The 24094-nt window shown below is 46.0% G+C and overlaps 1 protein-coding gene across 3 annotated transcripts in view; it reads left to right on the forward strand.

Moving 5' to 3' along the window:
• The window catches only part of UBE3C (ubiquitin protein ligase E3C), an 885810-nt gene that overhangs the window by 23595 nt on the left and 838121 nt on the right, over window positions 1-24094 (forward strand). For all 3 annotated transcript variants that reach the window (XM_069211153.1, XM_069211154.1, XM_069211155.1), the window contains exon 3: window positions 20657-20766. In XM_069211153.1, the coding sequence (XP_069067254.1) occupies window positions 20701-20766 (66 nt within the window). In that variant the 5' untranslated portion in view covers window positions 20657-20700. The remainder of the gene's footprint in view (window positions 1-20656; window positions 20767-24094) is intronic.

A 24094-nucleotide genomic window follows, 5' to 3' on the forward strand; every position in this document is an offset into this window, starting at 1 on the left:
AGGGTTAAGATGAAGCGTAATTTGGATCTGTATAGCAATCTTTGTGCTCTGGCTTGGAAGAATAAATGTAATTAGGATGAACATTCTTTTCTGTCTTACAGGCCGAATCTGTGGCAATCTTCTGTATGGAGTTGCTGCAGTTTTAAGTGCTGAATCTTACATTTGTCTGTGTAGGTGAGAGACAAAGTGGCCAGGGATATTTTTATGGCTTATACTCATTGAGGTGAGATGATTTGTTATTACCACTCATCAGCACTTTAATCCCCAGTGCTCACCTGACATTTATCCTAAGACATTTTTGAGGTGGCAGGAAAGAGACTTCAGTGTAACCAACGTAGATGAGACTGTTAAGCATAACTGCTTCCATTGGGTTTTGAACCCATTAATTAAAGAGGCTGCAGACTAACCACTTGTGAAAGATTCCTTAAGATATACGCTGGAGCAAAGAGCTTGCTCTCCACCTGGTATCACCTCTGTTGCTCTAAACTGCTGGGCCAGAAATGAGAATACCATTACTAATAGGGGGAAAAACCTGGGGACCACACGTGAACAGGTACAGTGGGAGGAACTGTGGAAACAGAGGCCACATACCTATTAATCCGTGAAGTACAAGAAAACACAAAACAGTGTATGTAGTCACGCCATGGTATGTGTTTTGGAAATGTAATACGGCAAGGAGCACTTTCATGCATATATGCTGGCCATGTGTAAACTGAGACCATTTTAGAAGGGCATGTTTGAAGTTCTGCTGAACTTTCTGGGATATCTGTTGCTGGATTTGGGACATGGTGGAAGGTTTTTGTTCTTCTTCATACTGATAAAACCTTGCTGAATCAAGCAGTAGGCATAACCAAGCTGTTGATAGCTTGGACTTAGCGCAGACCGCTATGCCAAAGTGCCTTCAGTGGTAACATAGGACATGGGGCATTATGGCGATGGATAGTTGGCATGCTCTTTTGCCCAACATGACAGTAATATCAGTAGGATCTGAGATTCTTTGAGAAGACATTTGTTTCTCAAAGACTGCATTGGCCCTCACCTGACTAGTGGCACTGGATCTTTTTTACTGATTAAAGCTGCTGTTGACTCTAGGCAATGGATGGATGGATTGGGGTAGCCCAGGATATCCTGTACATCGGTATTCTGGCACTGACCCCTTTACAAAAAGTCCTTGCAGTAAGAGTGTGGAAATATTGAGGGAGCGGATAGGAGCTGGGGCATATTGTTTGCTTAGAGGGATTCCTCTGAGACTATAGTTTCATATTGTGTGCTGTGTAAGCCAAATCATGTGTTGCCTCTAGTATTCCTCTCTTGTTTGTTACAATATCCTAATAAAACATTTTTTAAACAAAAGGCTTCGCACTGTAAGGTAGATGTCTAGCAGCAAATCAGTTAACTGTGTTTCAGTACAAATAAAGGAAGCTATGAATGTAACATGAGTAGATGAAATCATAAACTCTAATTCCTGTGAATAATTATATGAGCTATAAACATCATAATTACTCTCAAAGCTACAGCTCCTGGACAAGAAAGAATATATATAGGTTTAAAACAACTGATATATATACAAAGGTTCCCAATGAATTGTTTATATATGTTTATATATCCCCCTGACCTGCTTTAGGCCAGGAGTATACTTTGGCTCCACCAGCCTTCCTCCGTGCCCCTGGCCCCGCCGTTTGCCACTGCAAAGAAGTTTGAGGCCCTCCACCACCCGCAGGGACCCACCTGCGCCTCATCCCTGGTGCCTAGTGGTAGGCGTGTCTTGTCTTGTATTTTTGTTCCATAGCTTATATTTCGTTTTTCTGTATTTAGTTTCCATAGCTTGTATTTCGTTTACTGTATTCAGTTTTTCGTTTTTAGATCTGTTTTCGACCATAACTGTGCCCATTCTGTGCTCCACTTCGTATTTTGCGCCTCAATAGTGCCCGTTTTTCTTCCCGGCTCTCGCCGGTTCCTCAATCCCTGCCGATGCGTCCCTGCCGCATACATGCCCCCATTGGACTCCCGCCTCCCAGCTGCTCCCCCCTCCCACCTCCCCTTCTTAATGCCGGGCGCGCCGCTGGCGTGCCAGAGGCAAGCCCAACTGTGCCCGTCCCCCTGGTCCACGATTCTCCGACCCCACTCTTCCCCCTCCCCCCCCCCCCCAAAGAACCACTACTCCTCCAAAGAACTCCATGCCCTCAACCCAGGCCAGCACCCCGCCTGCGCCCAAGCCAACCCCAAACACACACACATGGACCATTCACATGCCACTCCTGCCATTTCTCCTGCACTCACACTAATACCAGCAACACCAGCAAGCACTGCAATAACTCCAAACCCCGCAATCACCTTAACTGCATCCTCCTTAACACCCGCTCCGTCCACAAGCACGCCATCGAGCTTTGGGACCTGCTCACCACAAATCGCCTTCCTCACTGAAATATGGATGAACCCCTCATCAGAACCCGACATCGCCATAGCCATCCCAGAAGCTTACAAAATCTCCCGTAGAGACCGCATCAACAAACCCGGAGGAGGTATCCCCCTAATACACAAAAACTCCATCAAAATTTCCACCAACACCAACGACACCCTAGACAACGCAGAACACCTACACTTTCAAATACACATCAACGCCAACACCACCCTTTAGAGGGTCCCTCATCTACAGACCCCCAGGACCCTGCCCCCCATTCTGTGACTCCATCGCAGATACCATCAGCTCCCACGCCCTCACCTCCACAGACTACATACTCCTTGGTGACCTCAACTTTCACCTGGAAAGCACCCACGACTGCAACTCCACAGCCCTGCTGGACAACCTCACGAACCTCTGCCTCAAGCAACTGGTCACCTCACCCACCCACTTAGCGGGACACACGCTAGATGCCATCTTCACCTCCAGCAGCTGCATCACCTTCACTCACACCACCGAACTCCACTGGACTGACCACCACTGCATCCACTTCTCCTTCATCAAACCCACCACCAACAACACACTACACCCTACCGCAAGTGGAACAAGATCTCCAAAGAACACCTGATCCCCAACCTCACACAAGCTCCACCTGCCATCACCAATGATCCCAACACCGCCGCCCACAATCTCACACAATGGCTAGCAACCTGCGCAGACTCCCTCGCCCCTTTGAAAACCAACAACACCCGCACCATCAAGACCGCCCCCTGGTTCACCACAGAATTCCAGGCTTCCAAACAAGAATGCCGAAAAATTGAGAAAGCCTGGTGCCAAGAACCCTCAATGTGCAACTTCTCCGCCGTCAAAACAGCCATGCACAAACACCACCAACTCATCCGGACCACCAAACGGTCCTTCTACAAAGAATGTATAAACAACACACACAACAGCAAGGAACTCTTTGCCATTGTCAAAGAACTCACCAAGCCCAAATCCAGCACCATCGACCCTCCACACTCCCAAGACCTCTGCAACTCCCTCTCCAACTACTTCCACCGCAAAATCGCAGACATACACAACAGCTTCACATCATCAGCACCCTCTATCACCACCACTGACACAACCAACACCACAACACCCTGCCGCACCAACCAGCTTAACACCTGGACCCCCCACCAATGACGAAGAAATCAGCAAAACCATGAACTCCATCCACTCAGGCACCCCAACGGACCTTTGCCCCCACCACATTTACAACAAGGCCAGCCAAATCATCGCTCCTCAGCTCCGTGCCGTCATCAACAGTTCCTTTTGACATCGCAACCTTCCCAGATGTTTGGAAGCAAGCCGAAGTCAACGCTCTTCTCAGAAAACCCAAAGCAGACCTGGAAGACCTCACAAACTACAGACCCATCTCTCTTCTCTCCTTCCCCGCAAAGGTCACTGAGAAGATAGTAAATGCACAACTGTCTCGCTTCTTAGGGGAAAACAACATACTGGACACCTCCCAGTCTGGATTCCTCAAGAACCACAGCACTGAGACAGCCCTCATCGCCTGCACAAACGACATCAGGACCAGAGTAGAGAAGGGCAAGACCGTTGCCCTCATCCTCCTAGACCTCTCAGCAGCTTTTGACACTGTATGCCACCAAACCCTCTGCGCACATCTTTTTGACACTGGAATTTGCCACAAGGCCCTGGACTGGCTCACCTCCTTCCTCTCTGAAAGAACCCAAAGAGTTTGCCTTCCTCTGTTCCGGTCTACAGCCACCAAGATCATCTGTGGGGTCCCCGAACGATCCTCCCTCAGCCCCACCCTCTTCAACATCTACATGGCTCCTCTCGCCAATATCCTCTGCCCACACGGCATCACCATCATTTTATACGCCGACGACACTCAGCTCATAATCTCCCTCACCAGGAACCCAGCCACCGCCAAGATAAACCTGCACGCCGGACTCCTTGACATTGCCAAATGGATGACAGCAAGCCACCTCAAAATAAACTCAAACAAAACAGAGATCATCATCTTTGGCCCCAACAAGACAGCATGGAACGACTCCTGGTGGCCCACCACCCTCGGACCACACCCACCACCCATGCACGCAACCTTGGCATCGTTCTGGACTCATCTCTCTCCATGACCCAGCAAATCAACACCATATCATCCTCGTGCTTCAACACCCTTTGCATGCTACGCAAGACTTTCAAATGGATTCCTTTAGAAACAAGAAGAACAGTCACCCATGCCCTCATTAGCAGCATACTGGTCTACGGCAACGCCCTCTATGCAGGGACCACAGCCAAGCTTCAAAGAAAACTCCAGCGAATCCAGAACGCAGCCGCACGTCTCATCCTCAACCTCCCTCGCCACAAACACATATCCACCCACCTCAGATCCCTACACTGGTTGCCCATCAACAAAAGGATCATTTTCAAAGTCCTCGTCCACGGTCACAAAGCCCTCCATGACACTCGACAGCTCCGCTCCGCCGACCTCTCCCTCGCTACAGTCCCCCGCATCCAACGCACCAACTCTGTCAGCAGAGCCTTCTCCCACCTCACCACCAAAACCTGAAACTACCTCCCCACCAACCCACGCAAGACCCAGGACCTCCTAACCTTCAAAAAGCACCTTAAAACATGGCTTTTTAAGCAGTAACCGGCACCCCTCCTTCCCCCGCGCCTTGAGCCCCTCCGGGTGAGTAGTGCGCTTACGAAATTATTTGATTGATTGATTGATTGATTGATATATACATGAATGGATGTCGACATAAATGATTTCTGTTGTGGTTAGCTCAATTACAAATGGAATGTTGTAAACATCGTTCACAACTGCTAACCAGATATGATAGTCTTTAAAGTAATCTTATATTGTTAACAGACAACTAAAGGCACTTATTCTCCCAACATAATTTTACACTTTTTTTATTTAATGTAACAACTGTCTTGATACAGAGTCTTTTTCTTCTCCTAATGCTTTTTCTTCCATTACTCGAATCACAACAGGCCTCTGAAGTTTGGAACCCCTAATGGACATTGCTCTGGCTACCTCTCCCCTTAGATTCTAGCACACTACTTTAACGTTGTACCAGCAGAAGCCATAACTGGACTCCATACCACTCTTCCTGCCCAAACTCCCCTGTTACTGCATCTGGTCAAGTGGAACCTTGGCAACTGGACTACATATAGGCTTTCTGGCAGAACACTGACACTTGCGTGTGAACTTTCCTTTTGGCATCCTCTGTTTTTTTAACTTTTGGAGGTAGGGTCTCGACGGTAGGGGGAGGGTGGTGTGTTATTTTTTTTTCTAGGGCTCAAATACAATATGTTGTTCCATCTTACCAGCTAGAAACTACACAGCCGGATATCAGACATATCTAAGTAGATACATTGTAATGTCTGCTACCTTGTCCTATTGACCAAATGCTTGTATTTAACAAACTTGAATAAACCACATGAGAAGGCTGTCAAAAGTACTTGAAGTTATCCCCCATCATATAGCATTGGCCATGGGAGTCCATGTTGCAGAAGAGGGATTAGGACCGTATCTCTTACCTAATATTTTCCCAGCAGTTGCTAGCACACCTCCAGACTTTTGTATATATCACAATGTTAGCTACCCCATGTTAAACACCATTCACCATTTACTAAAGACCAATTTCTTTTATAATGTGATGGCTCTATCTATACATTAATTTTATTCTTTCAAGGTGTAGCAGAATTTCTGACCCAATACCACCTCATAGAATTAGTATTGATTGCTTCACTTAGATACCCCTATCGTTTCCATTGCCGAAGCAGTGCCTAACTCGTGCCAGTTGTTGCAGTTAGCGTGGGGATCACAACCTTTTTTTTTTTTTTTCATCATCAGACTAGAGCAAGAGAGAAAAGTAAAGAAATGTAATGGAAAAGAAAGAAGAGAACAGAACAGTGACTTAGCAAGAAAGCCAGGGCAGAAAAATAACTTGCAGCAATGAGATTGTTAGACCTGACATCCTTATGGTGATCTTTCCCCAAATGTTTTTGTGTGCCTTGCCTCCCTTTAGCTGATCTGGTTTTTGTTGGCCTTAGGACTCTGAGCACTTTATCACTGCTAACGAGTGCCAAAGTGCATGTGCTCATTCCACTAAGACTTGGTAACATTGGTATAGCCACAATTGGCATATTTTATATACTTATAAGTCCCTTGTAAAGTGCACTATAAGTGCCAAGGCCTGTAAATTGAATACTGTTAGTGGGCCTGCAGCACTGATTGTGCCACCTACTTAAGTAGCCATTTAAACATGTCTCGGGCCTGCCACCACTATGCCGACTTGCAATTTAAAACCCCTGCTAAGTCTTAAACTCCAATTGTATTACATATAATTCACTCCAGAGGGACATCCTGTTTAGCCTAAAGGGCAGGTTGGTAAGTACCAAAAAAGTGGAGCATGTACTATTGGGTTTTTAAATGTCCTGATAGAGAAGAACTCCCAAATTTGTTTTTCACTTCTGTGAGGCCTACCCCTCTCGTTGGATAATATACCTATGGACTTGTAATAATAAATCCTTCTTAACGGTAAAGTTGGATTTATGAATACAATTTTAGATATGTCACTTTTAGAAAGTTGTCATTTTCCTGTCTTAAGCCCTGTGTGCCTGCTGCCTGCCTCCAGTACATGTTTAGGTTGGGTGACAGCTGGGTTTGTGCATTCCCTCTAGACAGTCGCACACAAAGGAAGCTGAAGTGTACCAGTTACTTTCTGATGGCCCATCACTAGGTTGATGGGTCTTCTTGAGCTCGATGGGAAGGTAGAGCTGAAACTTGAACCTGAATAGGTCTGTCCCTGTCCCTACACAAAGAAATGCATACCCTTCTGTAGTACGTCTGTAGCCTGTGCAGGAAAGGAAGGACTTGTGTGCACTTCAAAGCCCCACCCCCCCTTCAAATTTACCCCTGAGTGTAAGGAGGAGACTTCTGACCTACCAAATCAGTACACTTCTGTACCTGAGGATCCTTTGCCAGGAAGAACTGCTGCACTGAAGAGACTGTCACTGTGCTGGACTTTGCTGGATGCCCGCTTTGCTGTGCCTGCCCTGCTCCCTCCTTACCTGGGAGTGAGAAGGTCTGGACCTGAATCTCTACATTCCCAGAACGAAGCAACTATAAGGGCTTGCTGGTTTGCCTCCTGTTCTCCAGTCTCTGGGACACCAAAGACTGCCTGCATCTCCAACAGCACCTGGATGCTGCCACTTGTGAGTCCTACCCTGCCAAGTGGTGCCAATCCATTCCTGGGCCCTTGGAAGTGGGTTCTTCTGTGCTGTAACTCTCGATGTCAAGTCATCGCTGGCGTTGCACATTTTGGAACCTTTGCATCACCTCCTAGCGCCGACACATCTGCACGGAGAAAGACATCAACGCACAACTCTGAAGCGGGACATCACCTTTGGCCTCAGCACCTTACCTCTGCATCACGTCGCTGCACAGCTCGACAAGGACGCATCATCTTGCAAAGAGAGTCTGATGCTGCACCACTGCTGAAGGAGCGACAATTGTGCAGCTTGGCAGCAACACATCCCCCGACTGTGCGGATCGGAATCTCCTTAGCATCATTTCATATACTCCTTGCATTGGAACCTCAACGTCGACGCAACCCTTCACACAATGTACTTTTCCAGCGGGGCAAGGCTGATCCCTGTAGCCGGCCTGCGCTCCATCGTGGTGTTTCTGAACTTTGGATTTAACCCGGACCAGTGTGACCAGAGGGCCCCTGTTTGTGCTTTGAGTTACTAAGCACTACGATTGCAGATATTAATATCTCGACTTCCACTAATTTGGATTTTTGGTGCTTTGGTCTTCTTTTGCCTATTACATAATATCTATTTTTCTAACTTGGTATTGATTATCTTTGTGTAGTGGTTTCACTGCTTTACTGTTTTAACTGTTGCACAAATACTTTACACATTTCCTCTTAAGTTAAGCCTGACTGCTCTGTGCCAAGCTACCAGAGGGTGAACACAGGTTAGTTTGGGTGTGTCTCTGACTTAACCTGACTAGGATTGTGGTCCCTATTTGGCAGGGTACATACCTCTGCCAACTAGAGACCCAATTTATAACATTGGTGATCAGCACTGAGGATAGGAATTGTGTGTTTGCAGAGCCTTACAGTATTTTGGTGTTCACTACCATCCAGACATAGTCCAATTTGAATCAATTGTCTTTGATCCTCTTTGGCATTTCTTTTTCTTTTTCTCTGTGATTGTCGTTTTTTTTTCTTTCTATTCTCTCTGATTGTAATTTTTGCTTTTTCGTACAAAAATCTCTCTGACCAGACATTCTGCATTTCCACCTGCAAAAATCGATTTTGAGCTGACCAAACTTGAGAGGTACACTGTGGCCTAGCTCAGATTTTTTCAAGGACTTTGGGCATCCTGCAAAGAGCTTGATCGGGAGAGTTGAGCTGCGAAAGGCATTGAGATCCTGGTCAGAAGCCAATGATGCACTGAAAACCGACCCAGAGGAACAGGATATGAAGGACGCTTTGGACCAGAGTCCAGAGAAGGATCTTGGGCTGCTACCTGTGGGGGAAGGGGACAACATCCATTCAGGATTGGAAATTTCAACCCGGACGGGGAACAGTGTGTCATCCCAAGGCCTGTCCTTAGAGAAGCTGGAAGACAGGAGGGAAGAGAGGAAATTTAGGTTGGAGATGGCTAAGCTCAATTTGGAGAAAGATTTGGAGGAAAAAAGGTTGGCCGTGGAGGAGAAAGAAAGGAGATTGGCTATGGAGGCAGAAGAAAAACAAAGGGTTTTTGAGGAAAGGAAGCTACTTCTGGCCCATGAGCTCAGTATGAGAGAGCTGGCCATTAAGGCCAGGTGGACTGAGTCAAGCAGTGATGGTGGCAGTACACCTACAGTGTCTGCCTGTGATGAGAGGGTCCACATCCCAAAGGATTTGGTGTCCAGTTAAGTGGTGGGGGATGCCATTGACAAGAGGTTTGCAGCCTGTGAGGTGGCTCTCGGAGTGCACAAGGTCCCTGAAGAGTATTGGCAGGGAGGGGTAGCTTGTGGAGGTATGTGCCCACAGTGGGGAGGGACACAATCCTGGCACTAGAAGCAGAGGACCGGACACCGTACACTCCCATGAAGGCTATACTCATCAGCAAGTTTGGTTAACTTTAGACAAATACTGCCATAAGTTCAGCAAGAGCCACAAACTCCCTTCCTCCCCACACAAACCTAGGTGGACGTCCTTGATTATACTAGGAAGGCACTGAAAGGCTGGATGAGGGGCAACAAGGTAAATTACCTTCATGGGCTGGACAAACTGATTAGGGAGCACATGCTTAAAGTTTGTTTTCCAGAGCTGTGGCAGCACTTGGTGGATAGCAAGCTGACTGACCTCAGGAAGCCTGTTGAAGAGGCAGGCATCTAGGTCAGCACCAGAGTGTCCACAAAGGCATCTGGGGGAGGCTTCCAAAACGGTGGTCAGGGTTCCCACCAGACGAAAGAGGGGGGAGATAAAAAGGAGCACTGTCAATGCCCCCAAAACTGTTCTCAGGGGAAAAGGTCCCATGCCCAATCTGGCCACCAGAAAAAAATCTTCTCTGATAAGTGTCATTACAAACCCCCTGAGTGCTATGAGTCCTTAGAGTATGGGCATGTCAAAGGGGTACCCAAGTGCTCTAAAAGAGTATCACTGCAGGAATGACCCCAGGGGTGGCAAGTGTAATGCTTGGGGGTAGTTTGTCCCAATTAGTGGGGGGTGGGGCTTAGTGGGATTACCCTAGTGTCCCTAGGTGACGCAGAGATGGTCCCAAAGGTTCATGTGCCATCCAGTACTACCAAGTATAGGCAGTGGGTTACCATCAGTGGGCAAGGTGTGGAGGGTCTAAGGGACGATGGTGCCATTATGACTATGGTCATCTCATGCCCCAGAGCAGTTTTTACCAAATGTATTCGACCAGGTTGTAGTAGCAGACAACTGTGAGTGAGGGTCACTACCCAGTGGCCCTTGTTCCCTTTGAGTGGGGGTGGGGGTTCAGTTCTTCTGAAAGTAGCTGTAAGCCCTGCCATGCCTGTGGACTGTTTGCTAGAGAGTGACCTAGAGCACAGTGCTTGGAAGGAAGTGGAGCTTAGCTCACATTTGGGAATTTCGGGGATTCCTGAGTGGGCTTGTGCTACCACCCAGTGCATGGCTAGTGGAGAGGGAATCAAAAAGGTCTGGAGCCTGGAACAGTGGCCCAGACTGCTGCCAAGTCAAGGAAGGGTAAATGGACTGCAGAACCAGCCCCTGAGTGTTTCCCAACTGAGGTGAATGGGGTGCCCGAGGAGGCTACCCAAGAGCTCAGTGCGGGGGACACTGTCCCCCTTGTTGACCCACCCAATCTTGCTCGATGGCAGGTGGATGTTCGACCCACCAGGGAGGAATTCTGCAAGGCTCCGAGGGAGTGCCCAGTCTTGGGGGGCATGAGACGACAAGCCAAAGCCCAGGCAGCAAGTGATGCCTCTGGTAATTATTGAATTTACTGGGAGGACAGCCTCCTGTATAGTGAGCCTAAGGAACCAGCGTATGGGACAGCAAGGGCCCTGGCGGTCCTCCAGTGCTATTGGTCCTTCCTACTGGGGCTGGCTCACTGGATTCCCCTGGCAGGACATCTGGGCCAGGACTAGACATTTGCGAGGCTTGTCCCCCACTTTTACTGGCCCCAGATGAAGAGCTCTTCAGATGCCTTCTGTAGGATCTGTGTGACCTTCCACGCCAGTGAGAAGACAGGACAGAAGCTTAAGGCTCCCCTGTCTCCCTTACCTGTCATTGGTACCCCCTTCGAGAGGGTGGGCATCAACATTGTGGGGCCCATGGATCCCCAGAACTCTTATGGTTACAGGTACATCCTGGTTCTGGTGGATCACGTCACTAGGTATCCAGAGGGCATACCCCTCAGTGGCTAAGGCCTTGAAGGGGATTTTTACCTGAGAAGGTTTCCCCGAAGAAGTGGTGTCTGACTGAGTCACCAACTTCATGTCTGCTTACTGCTTATATGCAGTCCATGTGGAAGGAGTGTGAAGGGACCTATACGTTTTCCACACCCTGTCATTATAAAACCAATGGGCTTGTTGAGGGATTTAACAAGATCCTGAAAAACATGATCAGGAGCCTACCTGAGGCTCCTAGGTATAAGTAGGACATCCTTTTTCCAAGCCTACTCTTTGCATGCCTAGAGGGGCTACAGAAAGGGGTTGGGTTTAGCCCTTTGAGCTTCTGTATGGGCACACTGTAAGGGTACCTCTCATCGTGGTAAAGGAAGAGTGGGAGCAGTCCCCCAGGAAACCTCCCTAGGATGTAGTGAACTACATGCTAGCTTTCTGAAGCCAGAGTGGCAAGTTGTGGAAGGAAGCCTCAGACAATTAATAGGCCAGCCTGGAAGTAATGATGCAGTGGTACGAGCAGATGGTGGCCCCTGTGGACTTGCAAGCTTAGAAGAAAGTGTGGGTGATGGAGCCTGGGACTCTCCTAGAACGGTAGACTGGGCCCCACAAGATTGTTGAGCAGAAGGGGGAGGCCACTTACTTGGTGGAACTCAAGATCCCCAGACACCCCTTAAGGGTTTTCTACCCCAACCATCTCAAGTCCCATTATGAAAAGTCTGAGGTCACCATGCTGTTGGTGACAGATGGGAGGAGGAAGAGGAGAGTGAGCCTCTCCCTGATCTCTTAGCCTCAAAAGATAAGGTTGGGTCAGTGGAAGGTGTAAACCTTTCCCCTACCCTGACTCCTGAACAGCTGTGGGACTGCCACCAGTTGCTGGGAAGTTTCTCCTCTCTGTTCTCCCTCACTCCTGGGGTTGCACACTTGTGCACCCATGACATGGACACAGGAGACAACCCCCACTGTCAAGAATAAAATGTACCAGCTGTCAGACAAAGTAAGGGCCAGCATTAGGAAAGAGGTTTCCAAAATGCTAGAATTGGGGGATTGAACCTTCCAGTAGCCTGTGGCCCAGCCCTGTGCTGCCTGTACCAAAGGCTTTGCCAAAGGACACTACAACAGTTCTGTGTAGACTATAGGGGTCTCAGTTCAGTCACCAAAACCAATGCTCATCCAGTCCCACAGGTAGATGAGCTGATTGGCATATTAGGGGCTGCTCAGTTCCTGAATACTTTTGACCTCACTTCAGTATAACAACAGATCGCCCTAACTGAAGGAGCAAAGGCGTGGTCAGCCATCTCCACCCCACAGGGCCACTGCCAGTTTAGGATAATGCCCTTTTGGCTCAAGAATGCCCCTGCCACATTCCAGAGGTTGGTAAACCAAGCCTTGGCTGGAATGGAGGCATTCAGCGCTGCATACCTGGATGACATAGGCATCCTCAGCATCAGCTGGAAGGACTACCTGTTATCCTCCAGGAAGTGCTTCAGGCCTTGCGTGACGCAGGCCTGTCTGTCAAGGGCAGTAAATGCCAGATAGGGAAGGGAACTGTGGTGTACGTGGGGAAGCGAGTGGGTGGGGGTAAGGTACAACCCCTTCATATCAAGATCAGTACCATCATGGCCTGGGAGCCCCCAAAGACTCAGAGGTGAGAGCAGTCCTAGGCCTCACCGGTTGTTATAGGAGGTTTGTGAAGGGTATGGCACTATTGTGGTCCACTTGACTGACCGTACATCAAAGAAGCAACCCAGAAATGTGATCTGGACAGAGGCATGGTAGAAAGCCTTTGACTCCCTGAAACAAGCCATGTGCACAGCCCTTGTACTCAATGCCATACTTTTCCAAGGAGTTCATAGTTCAAACCGATGCCTCAGATCATGGCTTAGGGGCAGTACTGTCATAGCATAATGAGGAGAGCCTAGACCAACCTGTAGCTTTCATCTCCAGGACGTTACAACCCAGAGAACAGAGGTGGAGCGCTGTTGAGCGGGAAGCCTTTACTGTGGTCACTGAAGAAGTTGAGACCATACCTGCTTGGGACTTGCTTCCAAATGCAGACCGACCACAGGCCCCTCAGGTAGCTAATACAAATGAGGGTGAGAATGCAAAATTATTGAAGTGGTCCATCTACCTCCAGGGAATGGACTTTACTGTGGAACACAGACTTGGGTCAGACCATACCAATGCTGATTGTCTCTCTAGGTTCTTCTGTGATGAGAGCTCCCAAGGGGTTGGGTAGCTCTTCCCCACTTTTAGCTGGGGGGATGCATGTTAGAACTGACAGTCTTAGGGTGGTCTTCCCCCAAACCTTTTGCCTGTCTTGTCTCACTTTTTCTGATCAGTTTTTGTTGGCCTTAGGACTCTGGGCACTTTACCACTGCAAACCAGTGCTAAAGTGCATGTGCTCGCTATCCTAAAACATGGTAACATTGGTATAGCCACAATTGGCATATTTAATTTACTTATAAGTCCCTAGTAAAGTGCACTATATGCGCTCAGGCTGTAAATTCATTGCTAATAGGGGGCCTGTACCACTGCTTTTTGCCACCCACTTAAGTAGCCCTTTAGGCTTACCTAAGGCCTGCCACGGCAGAACCTGTAACTGCAGTTCCACTGCCATGCGAACTTGGCATTTAAAGTTCCTTGCAAAGTCTCAAACTCACATTTTATTTCATATTTCCCCCCTAAGGGGCACTCTTGGTAGCCCTTAGGGAAGTGTCCTATGTAACTAAAAGGCAAGGCATGTACATTTAGGTTTTAAATGTCCTGCTAGTGAAAAACTCCCAAATTTGTTTTTCACTGCTATGCGGACTATCACTCTTATAGTATAACATTGAGAGATTCCTTAATACACCTATTAAGTGTAATTCTTGATTGAGACGGGGTAGGAATGCAGTGTTTGGTACCGATGGACTTGAAATAATAAATCATCCTTAATAGTAAAGTTGGATTTATTATTACAACTATGAAAATGGCACTTTTAGAACATTATTTAAAACTACAACGGTTATGTTAGAGAGTGTACTTATAAATTCAAAAGTCATACTTTGTCAACTTCATAGTAATTGAAAAAATGAATTAAATGGCACACAGAAGTCATATAATCTTAGAATGTTTGTATTTCATCTCAGGGATGTGGAATTCCCATATCCCAACACACAGGACATATTGTTTGGGGTCAGGGACAAGTTTTTCATGTCTGTTTTTTTTCCTTGGGACAAGTAGGCCCAGCCCCATGCAGCACACACCCTTTTCCTTCCAGTTTACAGTACCACATTATGGATCAGGAAAGGGCATTGTCTGCAATTAAGGTAATATTTGTGTCCATATGTTAATGCTGTTCAAACTTGTACTTATGGTTCATTAATGCAAAGCCTTTATTATTGAGGTGAGCGCTCTAAGGAAATGTATGTCTCGGGCTGCACTACTACCAGTGGTTCCAATATAAAAATGTATACACACACGTTTGCAAAGTTTTACAATATGAGGCTACGTATAATGCTCCATTAATGCACTCTGATTAGATGCAAATATTTGCAGAATTTTGAAAGCAAGATCAATGATTCTTTGCTTACAAATTTGTTATAAAAAATGCAACTAGAAAAAAAAACGTTTGGTAAACTACTGTGACATTTTAGGTACCTTTTCTTTGAAAATGTGTTGATGCGTGCTACTATTTCCAAAAATATTCATAATGGAAAACCAGAGTAACAAGTTTCAACAGGATTATGGAAAACATGAAAATAAACAAGCATTGGAAAAGCCAAACGGTCTGACATTCATGGTCAGGCGTTTTGGTTTTGTCTGCTGTGGGAGCTGCAAGTCCCTCATCATTATCACAAACATTGACAAAAATTTAAATATTTTTGCTCTCTAAAAGCTTACAATGCCACAACGTTCCTGCCACTGAATAAAACTACTTTGTGTGCCGATATGCTCCTTGCGAAAGAGCAGAATGCTGTCACTCAATGAAGCAGTTTATAGATAGATAAAGATACATAATTTCAATAAAAATTAAATTTTTGTTTTTAATGCCAGACCTCATTAGGGGCCCAATTCTTAAAGAAAGTCACAAAAGTGCACCCATGGTATATGACCTTTTCTTTAGTACAGATTTACAGCTTTCATTAATTTACAGAATAATCCAGGAAATCGTACTCCTAGAAAATATTTGTGAATTGCATTTTAGCACAAGCAAATTATGCAGGTGTAGATTTGTTCTTGCAAAAATATGCAAGCTTTTACACGTTCATTTTCTCTCCCTCCACCTTTTTCCCCAACCCTGGAAGAAATGTTTTTCCTGCCCTTGTTGGGAGTGAATTTCCAACCTTTCTCAGTATGGAAAAAAAGTTAGAGAAGAGCTGGTAAAAAGCCCTAAACAATGCGGGTTAGTAGGTTTAGACAGTTATAAAAGGGCATTCCAACCATGAACTGTTACCCCGAATTCCGGGCCCAGTATGTAGATCTGCAGAAAGGTGGCAAAATAAGGACATTCCTAGTATTCAAACCCTACTGTACTGCCATAATTTGTCACCACACTAATTGGCACCAAAGGGACAAGTGGATTTTTTTTTTTTACTGGGCAAGTAGATTTCTGAAGCAACTTACCTGATGGACAAGTGAAATTTTTAAAATAAAATTCCACACTCTTGCATATACAAAGTTCATACAGGCGTGCACACAGAACGATTTAAAGAGATGTGAATCCCCAAAAGTGAAATAATAATACACACCCATGAGTAATTAAATCGAAAACCATACATAGGGCCTGATTCTTACCTTGGCGGGCGGCGGAGGCCGCCCGCCAAAGTACCCCCGCCAGAACACCGCACCGCGGTCGTCAGACCGCTGCGGTGATTCTGGGATTTCCACTGGGCTGGCGGGCGACCGCCAAAAGGCCGCCCGCCAGCCCAGTGGAAATCAACCTTCCCACGAGGACACCGGCTCTGAATGGAGCCGGCGGAGTGAGAAGGTGCGACGGGTGCTGTTGCACCCGTCGTGTATTTCAGTGTCTGCAAAGCAGACACTGAAATACAAAGTGGGGCCCTCTTACGGGGGCCCCTGCAGTGCCCATGCCACTGGCATGGGCACTGCAGGGGCCCCCAGGGGCCCCACGACACCCCATACCGCCATCCTGTTCCTGGCGGCAGAGCCGCCAGGAACAGGATGGCGGTATGGGGTGTCATGGAGGATTCTTATGGGCAGCGGAAAACCGGCGGGAGACCGCCGGTTTTCCTCTTCTGACCGCGGCCAAAGCGCCGCGGTCAGAATGCCCTGCGGGGCACCGCCAGCCTGTTGACCCCCATAGTGTTTTTAATATTCCACAATGTCTGTAACTTGACATACATTGAGGTAACTATTTTATTCACAGTGTCCATATTTGAATCTTTGATTCTTCATGTAACAACAGGTCAAATTCAATTAAACATTTCTTGCTGTATACTGAGAAATCTTCGGAACTCCCACATGTATCACCAGTGTTTTGACACTAGTGGTTAGTGTATCCTCTCAATCATCAAAATGGGTCTTCCTCAGAACCAAACATAAATGCAGCCTGTTGGAAATGAGGCCAAACCCACATCACTTGGGTCTTAAAGCAAGACAGTAACCCAGAACCCCATAATAGAGGTCATTGACTTATTGGCCCAACAAACTTGCCAATAGTAGTAAAAAACTACTCTGAATAGAAGCATTGCTTTAGGGTAAAAAAATCCCTTGTGATAAGAAACTTGCTGTCTGGCGTTTTTCTTAAGAGGGTCCCACAGATCCCCAAACAAGGCAGTAAACACTTTAGTCTTGAAAGAGACATGCTTAGAAGTTAAGTTGTTTCACTCTAGTGAGGAAGGCAACTGTTTACTGCCTTGTTTTGGATCTGATGATCCCCTTAAAATCACGCCAGAGAGTAAGTTTCTTATCAGTAGGGATTTTGATTCACACCACCAGATTGGGTGTTCCTGTGCTAGAGGGAGGGAGGAGCAGACACTTGCGCCTGAGTAGGGCCCTGTCCTCACACTAAGAGCTGCATATCCCCCATGTAATGTGTTTGGAGCTAGGGCAGGAAAGTGAGGACCTGTGTGCACTCCAGAGCTCCTCATTGAAGTCACCCCCACTTCAAAGGCACCACTGGGTATGAGAAGTGGACTTCTGACCCTACACATCAGTACATTTCTGGACGCAAGGATACTCGGGGAGGAGGATGGACTGAAGTGCTGAAGGGACTGGAACTCTGCTGGAATTTACTGGGCTCCTGCTTTAATGTGCATGCACTGCTGTCTGGTGCCTCCTTGCCTGGAAGTGAGAAGGACTGGACCGAAATCTCTACATCCCAGAGACAAGCGACTCCAAGGTTTTGCTGACTTGCCTCCTTTTCTCCAGTCTCAGGGACTTCAAAGACTGCTTGCATTTCCAGCAGGATCTGGACTGTGCCACTTGTGAGTCTTAACTTGCAAAGTGGTTTCAATCCAGTCCTGGGCACTTGGAAATGGGTTCTTCTGTGCTGCTACTCTTGACGTTGACGCTTTGCCACTGTTCTGCCAATTGTGCCAGCTACATCGCCTCCTGGCTCCGACGCATCAACGCTGCCGCAGAGGAAAAATACTTTGCAGCATCAACTGCACGACTCTGAACTGGCACATCGCCTTCGGACTCAACCCCATTGCAAAGCAAGTCCAATGCAGCTCGAGGATCAACTACTGTGCTGCTCGTCTATGATGCATAAGCTGACTGTGTGGATCAGAACTGACGCATTGCATTTGCATTGTTTCCTCTGCTCCTTGCATCGGGTCATGGATGCAACCCTCTTCACAAGGTATTTTTTTCAGTGGGACAAGGTTGGTCCTTGTAGCTGGCCCGCGCTCTGTCGCAGTGGGCCTGAACTTTAAATTTACCGTAGTATAGCATGACCAGATAGCCCCAGTTGGCGCTTGTAATTTCTAAGGACTGCGATTGCAGATATTCTTTAAAAATTAATATCTTGAGTTCTCCTGACAGGATTTTTGTCAGTCTGATCTTGTTTTGTTCATCAAAGTGAGAACTATTTTTCTCACTTGATGTGTATTATTTTTTTGTGGTGTTTTCACTGATTTGCTGTTTTAATTGTTGCACAACTACTTTATACATTGCCTTCTAAGTTAAGCCTGACTGGTCTGTGCCAGGCCACCAGAAGGAGAGCACAGGCTTACTTACCCTCACTAGGATTGTGGTCCCTACTTGGACAGGGTACATATTGCTCCATGCACGTTATTTTAACACACTAGGCCGCTGTGCACTTTAACCTAGATATATTTTATTCAGCTTCGTCTTATTATTGTTACAATAACCATTTTTACGGTCTTGTTTTATTTTCCGTCTATCTAACTGTTTTTGCCTAGGCCAGCACTCTGTTCTCAAACAAGACATTCTTGATCACTCTGTGCTTCTTCCAAGGCTACAGCACGGTACATTGCCAGTGAACGTGGTATAAGTTTAGTCTTCAACATTCTTAGAAAACACACATCCTTACGTAGAGACATTTTCTCATAACATCAGCCGTGTTATTATAAAAACACTTCCTTATCCCTTACACGTTAGAGGGAGATTCCAGCCAGGGAACCATGACTGTATGCTGATTGCTGAATGGTTCGCTACAGATGCTAATGCAGACCACAGGCCTTTGCTCAGGGATGGGGGTTGATGTCTTCCCAGGGGTACCTGAAGGGCAGAATTAGAGCTTAACATACTGTGCTCTATCCTAGCCTAGGTAGGAGCTAGTTCATTGATTATAGTGCAATATGATAGCGTTGTTTTTATGCTTCTCTCTTCTGGTCACAATTCTAATACTGTCATGTTGTGTTGTCCTGGTTATTGCAGCTCACACTTTGCTATCTAAGATACAGTTGTTTTATTAAAACTCATTATTAAAACACATACTGCTTATTGCCCAGTCATCCCTATCCTTGGGTAGAGATGAGGCACTGCTAGTTAGCTGGAGCAAAACCCGGATTGGAGCAACAGGTGTCACCCGCAATGGGCTAGACTTAGTCTCCCACACTGCGGGTGATTCTGCCGCTCAAAATCCAGTAGTCTCATTAGAATAATGAGAGCCTACGTGACAATGCCCCTGCCAAATATAGACCCAATTTCTAACAGAGAGGAAGAGACACACTAAGCCCTGGTCCAAATTGAGTATTTTGGTCATCCAGTTGTTCTACACAGTGCCTTGTCACGCTTGGGCATCATGTGGCAAAAGAATTGGACCTACCGTATATACAGAGGCATATACGCAGACGTTTTTCTGTCTTTACTTGCAAGCTAGGGAATTCTCTGCCCTTTGAACTTAAAGCTCAGTCAGATCTGCCACACTTCAGGAAATTATTAAAGAACTGGCTTTTTGCACGATATCTCTCATTAGATTCCATTATCAAGTCAGTTGCTGACGCTAGCTCCAAGATGCCTTTGGGCATTAGCATGCTTTATAAGTTTTCTCACTCACTCACTCATACTAACCAGTAACCAATGACTGTTTCCAGGACCTTAAAAACAGTAGGCCTCAGATTGATCTTCCACTTACATAGCATTGGCATTGTCTTCGAGTTGCATCGGTTCCCCTAACCATGGGAAAGGTGCTAAACCACCTTCTATTTTTTATTTTTACTCTGAAGAGAATAGATCAGAATTAAGTGGACAAGTGAATTATTTATCTACTTAATATATTTTCCTTCTCTTTAGTTGGTCAATGAGATTGGTATGGAAGCAGAAACCAGTGCCAGGTGCTGTGAGTGGAGCTATACTTAGTCTTCCACCTTCTGACAACTGTGATACTGAACCCCAGTTACTGAACTTACAGATATTAATTTGGTACCTCTGGCGCAGACACTGAAAAAGCTGTAATGGGTAACCAATTAAACTGTTGATGGGTAGGACATTTTTTTTTTTTTTTGGGCAACTCAATTCTTGAACACCGTCCTTTTGAAGTAAAGACATTTGAATCAGTTGCTTAGTTATTCAAATTACCCCATTAGGTGATATGGAAAGATGCAGCTGTCATGACTAAAGCGATTTGGTGGTTAGGAACAAGTGTGAATTTCGTTATGTAATAAACGTCTTTCTTACTGAAAGTTTGAGCAGTAATTCTTCATTAGTCACTTAACCCTTCAGGAAGTGTATCCATCAGTTTCTCAGTTTATCAGAATTGTTGCTGTGTTAACTCGAAGTACTGTGTAAAATAGTAGTCTAATATTAATAACTGATTCTCTCGTTTTGGAAACGACCTACTGCTTCTGTTTTAAATAATTTTAAGAACAGATGTATGTTTTATGTTTTTATTAATTCATTTTAACATTCTGTAATGTTGCTTTTTGCAGTGTCCGTTTTGGAGCGACATCTCTAGATGGGATAAACAATAAACATGTTTAGCTTTGAAGGAGATTTCAAGACAAGGCCCAAGGTGTCACTTGGAGGTGCAAGTAGAAAGGTAAGCGTCCCAATTTAGGGTGAGTGCGAGGTTGTTTGGGGCAGAGGAGATCACCCGGGAAAAATAACAAAAATTGTGGTAGCAAAAATCCTTGCTCAAGCACAGTTAATATGGACATTTCGGTGCATCCATTTTGGATCAGTGAGGAGAAACCAAAACTAATTTATTTTTGACTTCCAGTCATAAGGGTAAAATTCTTAAATGTTGTTTCCAGCCTCATGCTGTAAATGGCATGTGCAGATGGTTTGACGAGAGCTTCCCTCTGAGCCTCCGCATGCCATTACTGCATCTGTGCTGTATTCCATCTGTGGGTCCTTCTCTCCTGATTAAGGAGACCACCCTTCTTGTAATACCAGGCCATTGGAAAGTTCTGTTCACAGCTTTTCTTCGGTGACCTGCATCTTAACCTCCGAAGCTACATGAAAAGTTCCAATGGAGGGCGGATTGGGGAAGCCCTTAGATTTGATTTGCATTGAGATAATCTGTTTAATAAATTATGCAGATCACAAAAACAGTGTTTTCTTTCTGTTCTGGTGCATGTTTTACAGAAGATTATCCATGTAATATCGGAAACACAGTATACGTTTTTGTGGCTATATACATAGATTTTTCAACTAATTATGGATGTGCAGTATAGATGTTTGTGGCTACATAGTTACCACTCAACTTATTCATTAAGGGCCTCATGAGGTTGGCGGTCCCACCACGGGACCGGCAATCTCACGGAGAGGATATTCCTCCCCTACCCCCCCCAACTCCATCCCCCCCCCCCCCCTCAACTCCATCCCCCCCACCCCCTAGCGTTTTACAGTGTTTCGGCCAGGCTTAATGGCAGGGACATTGTAATATGCATTCTCGCCAGTGTTAGGATATTGGCCTCGGCTCACTCAAGGGAGCCAAGGCCAAAATCCTAACACTCTGGCACCCTCAGACTGTGCATTCTGACGGTGCTGGGGGTAGGTGGAGGGGGGGTTGGAAGCCTGCCCCGGCCATGCCATGGACAGTGCTGGTCCCCCCAGAAACCCCTGCCCCCGTCGGTGGCTCTAGGCACTTGCTTTCTGCCTGCCTTTTAATGGATTCCCGCAATGAAAATGGTGGCGGAAAGAGAGTTGTAATCAGTCAGGTGGTGCCGAGTTCAGCGCCACCATGGCTGGTTACAAGCCTGACCGCTGTCACCCCATCTGGATCTTGGATCCTGGCGGGGGCAGCGGTCTTTAGGTGGGTTCATCTGCCAATCTTGTAATGTGGCAATTGGACCACCACAGTTATGGTGGTCCAGTTGCCAGCACGGGGCTGGTGCTTCTAGGACCGTCATCCTCGTAATGTGGCCATAAGTCTCATGCTCACCCACACAAAAACACAAACCATCAGCATCACTGACATTCTCCCCAAATGCTCAGCAGTGCAACACTGAGCAATGCCTAACTCACACCTGGCATCATCTGTCAGTTTTGGCTTGGCCCTCAGTGGCACATCCACAAGCCACAGAATCCTGACCCCAGGCAGTAGATTGTCACGTGATTTAGAGTGTGAGTGGAGAAGAAGAAAGGATGGAAAAGGAAACTATTAGCTTTTATCTCCAGCCATCGGGCCCAATAAAACATGTGGCTGGAACTTTCTCCCAGATGGCAAATGGCACTGGTGCTAGCCCATGCTACGTTGATACTGACTCCATCTGCATGCTTGTCTTTTACTTCAGTGATATGCCACCTTATGCCACCATGATCAATCAATTTAGTCGCCACTCTAACTAATCTTTGGGAGGAATGCTTTCTTCGCATGAAGATGCCACCCACATTTGGAGCCTAGAGAGCACAGCTTAAGAAAAGAATATAAATCCTGCCGAATCAGGTACAATGGACCTTGTAGTTGGAGTGTTGCATTAAAAAAAAAACTGACAGCGCTGGTTAGCACATCTGAATGCAACTATAATATTTGCAACATTAGTATGTCATTACACCGTTTATAGATGTGCTGGCTCAGGAACTTTATGTAAAAGAGGTCAGTCAAAGACAAGTCTTCTTGCATTTGAAGCATTATCTGCTACTTATTTTCACTTCATCAGGATCTAGGACTGATAACTGAATGGAGTGAATAGAAAGCAGACTAGAGAAAACTCCACTTTACTTAGAAAAAAACAACTGTAATGGAAAATTCTGTAGGAAATTAGACCAACTACAGGAGCAGCAGAACAGGACATTAGAAGATGAAGATCCAAGCAGCAGAAGCGGAGCAATCTGCTGGAAGAAACAACAAGCCATGAGCTTGTGTTGTTGTACTGCACATACACATGAGGCTCCACAGTGCTGATCAGGAACAGGAAGTAATGAGCCAAGCAGAAACCAAAATAAATGAAATGATGGATTTTTATTTGCACTGCATTCAAAACACAGGTTTCCAAAGACAGCCTGAAAAGAAAAACATAGATTGGTGTTTTGTATCTGGAGTCTAGCCTGATGGCACAGTCGTGGCTGAATCATTCCCCTCTCAACCCGAAGGAGCCCAGAGAATTCCACCCTACCAGAACTCTCACTCTCCTTGGCCACACCAGTAGTGAAAACATTTGCCTTGAAGTGGAAAGTTTTTTTTTTATTTCGGCAAGCACAAAAAGTATACTTTGGTCAGGATCTCAGGATCTACTTCACAGTGATCTCTTGCTACAGAAGGCAACGCAACATACAGTCTATTTTGTCACTCAGAATGATCAATTACTTTTTTTACTGTTCTTTTCGAATTACTCCCTCATGTGAGAGTTCACCATACATTTTACATAACTCACAGAAGGCCCTAACCATACATTTTACATAACTCACAGAAGGCCCTAAAGTGTGTATCCTGGATGAATAGTTATTGCCAGAGTTACTTCGGCTACAAGGCACATCTTTCAATCAAAACATCTTATCTCGAGCAACTTAATGATGATGGTATCCTGAAGAAGAGCCACTGTTTCCACTTGAATCATAGTGTCATCTTTACCACTTTTGTTCCAAATCCCCTGTCCTTTTCAGAGACATCCTTGCATAGATCGGCATTAGCAAAATAATTTTGCTAAAACTCCAACTATGTAAGCTGTATTGAAACATCTGGTGATGCTACTAAGGTGACCCTCAGTTACAGAAGGGTAACCTATATCTGTTATCTCTTGCTAGTCCTACTTCACTTATGTACCTCTAGTGGCAATGTGTTACTGAAGAAAACGTCACCAGCAAAACTGTTTGCAAATGATTGGATTCTTTCATCGATTCCTTCTCTTCTCTGCAATTTCTTTATATCTTTTTAAATGCTTTGATAAGAGTAGCAATTTAAGCTTTTGAGGGGAGAGGAGCTC

The sequence above is a fragment of the Pleurodeles waltl genome, chromosome 10, assembly GCF_031143425.1.
Source record: "Pleurodeles waltl isolate 20211129_DDA chromosome 10, aPleWal1.hap1.20221129, whole genome shotgun sequence".
Classification (NCBI taxonomy): domain Eukaryota; kingdom Metazoa; phylum Chordata; class Amphibia; order Caudata; family Salamandridae; genus Pleurodeles; species Pleurodeles waltl.